At 35.0% G+C, this 9,944-nt stretch overlaps 1 protein-coding gene across 1 annotated transcript; it reads right to left on the reverse strand.

The window, feature by feature from the left end:
* Nucleotides 1–1,668: 1,668 nt before the first annotated feature.
* Nucleotides 1,669–3,269, reverse strand: LOC107698609 (uncharacterized). Its single transcript, XM_016499662.1, has 5 exons — nt 3,221–3,269; nt 2,639–2,959; nt 2,217–2,540; nt 1,874–1,915; nt 1,669–1,721 (listed from the first exon to the last, which is right to left on the reverse strand). Exons 1-5 carry the CDS (start codon nt 3,267–3,269, stop codon nt 1,669–1,671), a joined length of 789 nt encoding a protein of 262 aa, XP_016355148.1.
* Between the last annotated feature and the right edge of the window lie 6,675 nt (nt 3,270–9,944).

Raw genomic sequence — 9,944 nt, forward strand, 5'->3', positions numbered from 1 at the left:
TTAAGTGTCTTAAACCTCTCAAATCATATGGATTACTTTTATGCACTTGCCACTAAAGACTTTGGTTGACTGGATTGATAAACATGAAGAGAGTCTTGAGAGTGAGTAAATGATGACATTCATTTTTTTTTGTCTTAACACATCAAATAATCTAATTAATTCTTTCTTTCATGTCAAGGTTCATTGTGAGGATAAACCCAGACAACAGCAAGTGCTCCTCAAAGTTCCAAGTCTGCAAAAGAAGTGGACAGATGGTGCAAAGGAAGAACTCTGGCCTGAACCCTCATGTGTCCTGGAGTTTCTGGATTTCAGCGTGCAAAACTATTAAGCTCCTAAGAGCATATACATTCTATTCATAATATTCTATATACGTTTTTTTTTTTTTTGAATGTGCAAGTTTTTAAGATTGTTCTTATGACTGAATTTGTTCATGAATTGTTTTAAACTGCTGTAATGAGACTCTTGTGTATAAATGTTACTACAGGTTTGAACAGTTGCTACTATGAGCAAACACATTCTACTCAGGAGAGCTTTTTGAATTTGTACGTTTTTAAAATTGTTCTTATGACTGAATTTGTTTAAAATGCTGTAATATGAAACATGTATAAATGTTTCTGCAGGTTTGAGAAAAACAAAGTTTGTAAAGAAAATTGAAAGTTCAATCTGCAAGAATATTGAAACGTTATTTCAATTTTTATAATTAAACGATTAATAACAAATTACACTGTTGTCATTGCTTATTTTTATTATTTACTGAGACCTGATAAAATAATTTACAATTTGTACAGTTTTATTTTATTGTACATTTGTACATTTTTATTGTACTAAAATATATTACTGGAGAAAAGACTGTAAAATGATTGTATGTTTTGCAGTAAAAAATATATTATACTGTAAATACATTTACAGCAAGATACATGGTACTGTAAATATTAATATAGTATTTTTGCTGTAAGTTAAATCTACAGTAAGTTACTGGCAAACTGCTGCCAGCAAGTTACTGTAAAATCTACAGGACATTTTTAACAGTGCAGAAAAAGAAACAATATCTTAACTATTTAAAGCCTATTATCAACCCAGTAAATGAGTAAATAAGTGGTCAATAAGTTTTCTGTGGATTATTATCATATAAAAGAGCTGAAAAGAACTGATGTTAGACTCCTAGAAAGCAAATAAGATTTGGCATTTGTTTTTCGGTCATTATCATTAGATTCAGATTTGTTCATTTCACAGATGGTTTTATTAAAAGCACCTTATGAGGAACATTACAAGCAATTAGTTGTAAGAGCCAGACATTTTCATAACGCTCGATTGCAAATTTCAAGTATAAGCCCGATTAGTGCATAAACTCATTTTTTATTTCTTTCAGATCCAAAATTGTTTAGTTATCTGAAAGCAAATGCAAAATGAAAATATCAAATTATGCTGATATGAGTGATTTTGTGACATTAACCCAATATTTAGATTAACCCAATATTTACAATTTTAGACTGTGAAATAGACTAAAATAAGTGTTCATCACATATTTGAAGACCCAAAAAAAAAAGAGAATTGCAAATTGTGAATTTATATTTCTGCATATGGTATTTCACATAAAGACATGTTGAAGAATGATAGGTGGGGAAGACAGTCATTCATATATTTTCATAAGAAAAAAATACATGGTAATTAAATACAAATAGAAACAGCAAACACTGCAAACTCAACAGTAATCACAATCGCTGCAGGACAGATGCGTGGACATATGATAGACACAATCAAGACAGAGAGAGAGAAACGCTCAGTCTGTGAAAGTGTAAATGAAGTCAAATGTTTAAATTCTTGAAAAATCACTTCAGATTGACTGTTTCAGCATTAATGAAGTGTGTGGTACCTCTGACTAATGATCCAGTAGTCCTACTGACTTCGGTTTCTTCTGGATCTGTGATCATAGAAACAAACCGTCATCAACATCACATCATACTTGAGCTTCACAACACAGAAATGATGAATATGTATTGGAGCCTGTGTGAATTTCCACTGCTTCATGAGTCTGTCATCTATTATTATTTAGGATTTCAATATATGCTCAGAAACGGTACTGGTTACCATACGACTACTTGAAGCAATCTACAGTATGCCTTGTTTATCTGCAACCCTTCAGTTTTTTCTTCTGAATTAATGATATTATTAATCCAGAGTCTTCTGAAAGTGAGTTAGGAAAGTTCATTTCTCACCTGAACTCTTGACAGTGTATGTGACTGAGGTCTTGACTTGATCTCTCTGAGTAACATTGCATCTCCACTCTCTGTTGTGATCTTCATTCAGGAGTGTTGTATTCAGAGAGCTGATACAGTGATCTGATGAGAGTAATATCTGATATCTGGAGTCTGATCTCGTCAGTTTAACACCAGCCTGATTCACCCAGAACAGCTGAATTCCCTCAGAACCCACTGAATCATCACAAGAGACTCCAGCATACGAATACAACTGACAGGAGAGAGTCACAGAGCGGCCTGCACTGATCTCAGTCTGTGAGGATGAGGAGGATGATAGAGAGACTGAAACACAAGACACAGATCACAGACTCTTCAATCATCATGGGAGTTTAAATGAAGAATCTGCCCTTTTTGAATTGACCACATGATAATAAAGTTACCATAAAGAACATGTAGATAAACACGAGCATCAGTTCCTAGTTGTTTGTCATTCACAAACTGTCGGCAGGTGTAAATGCCACACTCTTCTTTAGTGACGTTCTTGATGTTCAGAGAGCAGTCAGACCCCAGACTCAGTCTCTCATGACTCTCTGTGTCTGTCTTCTTTATCCCTAAATTAATCAGTTCAACTGCTGCTGAATGACTGAATCTGTTATAGTTCCATGTAGTTAATCTGCAGTCTGGAAGAGCATTGTTACAGAGCAGACGGACATGTTCACCAGAACTGATGAACACACGAGTCTCATGCACTCCACTGGTACCTGAAACACAAGTACATTTGGGTGAGCATTATGTTATATATTAATAATTGAAAACATAATACACACCAGCATAAAAATCTGAAGATTCAAATCATAGTCTTTTTCCTCACTTAATGCAAACAACTCACTCTCCAGAATAAACTATTTTTCTTTCAGGAATAATTCTGTATGTTTTGTATGTAACACAAGAATACTTTTCCAGAACTCTTTCCCAGACTAATTCTACTAAATGTTTTGTAGAGAAAGTGCAGATTTCTTTACCTGCGAGAAGTGGAGAGAGAATGATCAGTCCCAGCAGACACGCATCCATTTTCTCTTTCTGTCAGTCTTCCTCTTCAGTTTATCACAACTCTCTTAAAACACTAGCCACCCTTCCTGTGGTTGTTCAATCTGATATGACCAACTGAGTGTTTAGTCCTGACCCGAACTGCATTTGACTGACACTACATCAGTGCATGATGGACACGTGTTGAACTGGCATCATATTCTGGCTAAAATAGTGAATAGTTTGGAAACGTGAGAACTCAGTTTGACCACAACAGAGCAGTGATCATCTCTGAACACAGTTTAGACTGATGACAGCTGTGAATGTTCACGTGTCTTGGTTTCAAGTTTACCCTTTCAGTTTAGTCTTCATTGTGCCCTAGTTAGTTTCCTTAGTTAGTGATTACGTTCACCTGTCTTTCATCAAGTTGCCTTGTTAACCCTGTGTTTATATACTCCCTGTTCTGTTCAGTCCCTTCATGCTTCTCATCTTGAGTTAAGTGCTGTTAGCATGTTTGTTTCCTTGCGAATATACTCCTTGTTGATTAAATGTATCTCTATTGAGTGTCTGCATCATGCATCTCACGGAGTCCACAATATACCTGACAGAAGAACTCACCCAAAAAGAAATGGAGAACAGCCAGACACTGGAGGAATTTGTGGAGGACTATCTACAGCTCTACAACGAGGCGCACTGGGATGATGATACTCTGAAACCGCTGTTCTGGAGCGGGATGGACGATATCCTCGGCCAGATGCTGCTGTTGGGGGAGGATCACTGTCCTTTTGCCCAGTTTGTGGATTACACCTTGTGGCATGCCGATCCTCCCTCACCACGGGAATTGCAAAAATGACTGGCACATATTCCATCAGCAGCATCTCTCTGCCCGCTCCAGACAGGATTCATCATCCCAACCCAGAGTCCCAGACAACAGGAAAGATCTTCCGCTGTGGCTCTAAGTTCAATGCCAGAGCCAACACCCACCATGGACCACGTGTGAGTGCCGCCTCGCACCACGGAACCAGAGCCAGCCAACGTATCCGTCCCGGAGCTAAAGCCAGAGGCCATTTCTGTCCCAGAGCCAGAGCTCATCGCCTGGTCACTTCATCAAAACCCACTAGATCCTTATGTGTATTTTATTCTAATATGCTGCAAGTCCTTCCCCCCCTGCAAAATAAGTATAAATATATTTTTTCATGATGCATTGACCAAACAAAAAAAACTTAAAAACAACTATACAGCAACTGAACAGAAGAAAAGTGAATCATTGCCTAAGCATAAAATAATGAAAAAGCATATAAAGGTAATTTGTTAGTTGTTTTTCTGCAAATGATTAAAATAATGGTGATTATGGAATCAAACAAACTCAGTCTTTATGAATCTAACAGTAACGTTTTGCATCTATTCCAGAGTCAAGACTTTATTACAATACTGAGATGGTTGATAGTCATTCTACACTTTCATAAAGTAGTGAATTAATTTCAGCATTTGTAGCGTTTTCAGAGCTGTGATCTCACTGTTGAGTTTTAGAAACATGTGAGAACTCAAGTTTAACCACAGTGAAAGATCAGCAGTGATCATCTCTCAACCCAGTTTAGACTGATGAGGTGAGATGACACTTCCTCTTGCTTCTTTAAGTGGGCTGCTAACAATAGCATACGTTCAGCCTGTTTAATAAACTGAATTTAAACAGATATGATTAAATCAAGCAAACAATTAACCCTCTGGTATGGGAGTCACACTTGTGTTGTTGAAATGTAACTTATTTTTTTTCCCCAGTGAAATCAATGTAATATATTTTTGTTCAATAATATTTTTGTATTTTCAGAGGATTTCATGGTATTTAATATTTATGTAATAATTATGATCCGTTTTTTTCATTGAAAATAAATTATTTTTTCAAAATTTTCTATTACTTTTCAATTATGGCAGTATTTCATGTTAAAATAGAGAAAATGCCTTTAAAATCCAATTTTTGAAGGCAGATTAGCGCTATCTGGTGGGAGTAAAAAAACTAAACTTCTGCAATTCCATGGTTTAGCCACCAGATTCCTATAGAGCTCTATATAAAAGGCTTATAAATTCTCTAGTTGTTTTTAGACAAATACTTTTTATTTGTTTAAGTTGTGGATTTGGATTTATATTTAGACATTCTCAAAGACTTTTGTAAAGGTTTAGATTTGTTTTGCATTAAATGTTGGTTTGAGATGTCAGTTTTTGCATTAATTTTACTACAGTCAAACCTGAACACAAAGAAAGACATTTTAGTACACATTACATCAAAGTTCAACAAAAATGAACAGGAATTATCAGAGGTTAATCAATCTGATTTCAACCTCTTATTTGGGTCTTCTGGCTCAATTTAGCCATACTCTTTTCAATTATGGCAGTATTTCATGTTAAAATAGAGAAAATGCCTTTAAAATCCAATTTTTGAAGGCAGATTAGCGCTATCTGGTGGGAGTAAAAAAACTAAACTTCTGCAATTCCATGGTTTAGCCACCAGATTCCTATAGAGCTCTATATAAAAGGCTTATAAATTCTCTAGTTGTTTTTAGACAAATACTTTTTATTTGTTTAAGTTGTGGATTTGGATTTATATTTAGACATTCTCAAAGACTTTTGTAAAGGTTTAGATTTGTTTTGCATTAAATGTTGGTTTGAGATGTCAGTTTTTGCATTAATTTTACTACAGTCAAACCTGAACACAAAGAAAGACATTTTAGTACACATTACATCAAAGTTCAACAAAAATGAACAGGAATTATCAGAGGTTAATCAATCTGATTTCAACCTCTTATTTGGGTCTTCTGGCTCAATTTAGCCATACTGTCACAGCCACAGCAGTTCATTTGTGCGTGTATAATAGTGTGTTGTAGGTGTGTGTCTGTGAGTGTTTGTTTGAGTGTGTGTGTCTGTTTTGTACTCTTGATGTTTCAGAGTGTCACCCCTTCCTTGGTGTCTGTGATTTTACTCCATTGTGGCTAAATTATTGATTTTATTTCACGTATTTGCAAAAACATGCTTTGTGTCACAGTCACACTAGTGCATACAGTATATATATATATACAGTGGGTACGGAAAGTATTCAGACCCCCTTCAATTTTCTGCTAAATGACTAAATGTAAATGTAAATAGCGCCCAAGTTTTCCTGCTCTGGCCTTAAGCTCATCTTTGCCCTGCAGCCACTTTTGAAAGCAACCTAGCCAAAAAACAAAACAAAAAAACAGACATACAGCTGATCAATCAATTGCACAGCAAATACACTGAACAAAATTATAAACGCAACACTTTTGTTTTTGCCCCCATTTTTCATGAGCTGAACTCAAAGATCTAAGACTTTTTCTATGTACACAAAAGGCCTATTTCTCTCAAATATTGTTCACAAATCTGTCTAAATCTGTGTTAATGAGCGCTTCTCCTTTACCGAGATAATCCTGGTTTTTACACTGTATAATTTTATTCAGTGTACAATCAACAGATTGCACGGACAGAATAAAAGTCAAAAACATCTAGTAGGGACCAGTTATTTTGTTTGCTGTAGTAGCATCTCATAAACCTCCATTTCCACTATCACGGTAAATGGTTACTGTTTTTATACTGATCCCATAATAATGACACTGATGGTTTCTTTTTCAATTGTGGTGCTGTGAAATCCGCATTAGAATGGACTGACTGAGTGATAGAAAAGTGTCTATACTATATAATAACCAATTCTAGATTATCAAACGAGAACGTATACAACAGTTATACATATCAGCACTCTTGGTCAATCATTGTTTCAAGAAAAAACATTTAACATTTACATAATTCTCTGAAGTTCACACAACACTGACCTTTAAGTGCTCAGAGGGGGTCTAGGATCAGATTTTGTGGTGAGGCAGCTTTTTCCTTCCAGGCTACGGTTGGCCAGTGTGCTTGTTCCCCAAATGCACACTGCCACCTCTTTCACAAACAAGCTGTCCTTTAAATGAGCCTGTATCTTCTTCCATTTTTCACTGTGTATTACTGCACCTTCACCAATATCAACCTGTGTGAGAATTGAAACATTATCAAGAAATGTAACAGAATTGTAGTTTATTTTATGTAGGACCTATAATCAACAACTCAATTTTTTTTTTTACTTTTTGATGTACTGTTACAAAGAGTGTCATTTTATAGGAAAGATTGAGTTTGGCTATCACAGGGAAGTTGTCTCAATCAATCACAAAAAAAAAAAAACGACTCAATCTGAATTACACATGTTACAATTGTGTGTTTTCTTTAGGGGTTGTTGGATTCAAACAACTAATTCAAACTCTCCTACATTACAACAGTGTCTTCAGTCCTGCTCCTGGGGACACGCTGTCCTGCAGAGTTTAGTTACAACCCTAATCACACACACCTAAACCAGCAAATCATCTTGTGCTTCAGGATCACTTGAAAACAAATTACAGGCCACCTGTGCTGAAGCAGGTTGGAAATAAAATGCACAGGACAGTGGGTCCCCAGGAGTAGCATTGAAGACCTAGACAACAGTTTATTTCAAAATTCAGAGTAATATTTGTGTTGCCTTTTTGTACAGAAGTGCATAATATTGAACCACACTTTTATATGATGTAATTTTATACAATTCATTCATTACAATATTGTTAGAAAAATAATATTCTGATGTTTGTGTACATTATTTCCAAAAAATTTCCCAGTTTTATAAATTTCATGAATCTATGTATATTCTGCTGTTCCCAAATATGATGTTTAATGGCAGGGTTCATTGTGACAACTTACCACATATTGTTAGAAAATGTCTCACTTTGGTATGTTCAGTTAATATTGTATGTTCAGTAGTTTTTGTAGGCTTTGAGATAAATGCCCAAAAGAAAACATACTTAAACCAACCTAGAGAAATACACTGGAATAAGAAGTAACAAGTAGCCCCAGTCTCTCCTATATACTATATAATTAAATAAATACGTACCTCGTGGTTTTCTGAAATTTGTTCAGTTTTGATAGGTAACAACAGCAGAACTGTTCTCTGTGGGAAAGGGTGTAAAGTCAGGGACTTTATAACAATTTGGCCAGATTAAACATATGGACAACTGGGTCAAGAGGCACCACACAATACATTTTTGCCTGTTCAAATCTTTTTTGTTTTCGATTGAATGGCTATTAAAACTTTGTGATACCACATGGTAATGCCACCCGTGTGCTGCTCCAGCAGTAGTATGGAGGATATTTATACTGAAATAAAGATAATGATACACTTCACTTGCCATTGGATTGAAATGTTGATGTGCAGTGCTACATATCAAACTGTCAGGGTGCACCCCTGGATGTGATGCCATTGAGAATATGCCACAAGACTAACCTGCTCCTGTCACCAAGTCTTTTTAATATCCTTAATACTAATACTAATACTAATACTAATAATATTCATTGTGATTGATTAAATAAAAAAAAGATCTGCAAAGATCATATCATTAAAATCTTACCAACTGCTCTTTGAGGGTTCTTTATTTTGTCTAAAGGGGGGCTGCTCTCTGCATAGAATCAAACAAATGGATCGTGATTATCAATACATACAAAACAATTCTGCAAACTTAGGAATAACAAGCACCGCACGTTTTCAAGAGAGCTGGAAGTAGAGAAGACATTGAAGATTAAAGGGAAATTTTATAAATATAATATTTTTTTATTAATATTTATACATTTCTTATTTTTCTTTTTCTCATGATTACTATTATTAATGTTATTATTATTATGCACAAAAATTGTACCAGTTGCCACTGGAAGGTCTGGGATGGAGGCTGGAGATGGGTTGCTTCCTGGAAAAATCAAGTCACAAACATTATTTGAATATATAACAGTCAGACACAGGTGAATTCAGTAACCTGAGTGTGCTGCTTCAAAAATGACCACTAATACTACTACTAATAATAATTAGTAGTAGATATGGCAGTAGTATTACCATCATTTATTAATATTTATACCTTTATTATTATGATGATGCACAAAATCTTACCAGTTGTCATTGTATAGACCTGTATAGCGCTTTAGAGATGTGTTGTTTCCTGGAAAATCAAGTCACAAACAGTTAGACGCAGGTGAATTCAGTAACCTGAGTGTGCTGCTTTAAAAACTAAATAATAATAATAATAATAATAATAATTACCACAAAGAATTTTAGCAACTAAGCATGTCTGAAGTTCAACATTTACTTTCCTTCAGCAGCTGCCTCTTGATATTTCCGAGACAGCGATTTGTACCTCTTCTCAAGTTCATCAGATTTCGATTCTGGAATGAGTTCATCTTCACTCTCACTTGATATCTCATCATCCACAATGAGTTTTTCCCTTTTTGTTGTAGAATGAGGTGGACACAGTGGTTGCTTCCTTTTCAAGGCATTTTCATTTTTTAAAATGTCAGAAATGTCTGCTTTCTTCCTCAATGCTTGCATCCTGTGCTATCTGAAAATGCAAGTTAAAATTAGACATTTTTAAATACATCTATTTTAATGGAGTTAATCAGCTTTTTCATATCACCTACAGCATCATGATTCATTTAAAATGACTGGAGTAGTGTAATGTTTTAACTGTAAGATGTTTACATGAAGCAAATATTTTTACTTGCTTTAAACAAATCTGAAAATCTAAAAAGCTGCACCTAAATGAACTGATTTCATTTCAAAACCCAAGAATAATTTAGATTAAAATTGTATACATTAAAATGTAGAAACAGTTA

This window comes from Sinocyclocheilus anshuiensis, unplaced genomic scaffold, assembly GCF_001515605.1.
Source record: "Sinocyclocheilus anshuiensis isolate Anshui unplaced genomic scaffold, SAMN03320099.WGS_v1.1 scaffold254, whole genome shotgun sequence".
Taxonomy (NCBI): Eukaryota; Metazoa; Chordata; class Actinopteri; order Cypriniformes; family Cyprinidae; genus Sinocyclocheilus; species Sinocyclocheilus anshuiensis.

Coding starts and splice junctions, on each gene's coding strand:
- LOC107698609 (XM_016499662.1), bottom strand. CDS start 3,269: ATGGATGCGTGTCTGCTGGGACTGATCATTCTCTCTCCACTTCTCGCA. Junction 1,916..2,216: donor ATACACTGTCAAGAGTTCAG/GTGAGAAATGAA, acceptor TCACAGATCCAG/AAGAAACCGAAGTCAGTAGG. Junction 1,722..1,873: donor TACTGGATCATTAGTCAGAG/GTACCACACACT, acceptor TCTGTCCTGCAG/CGATTGTGATTACTGTTGAG.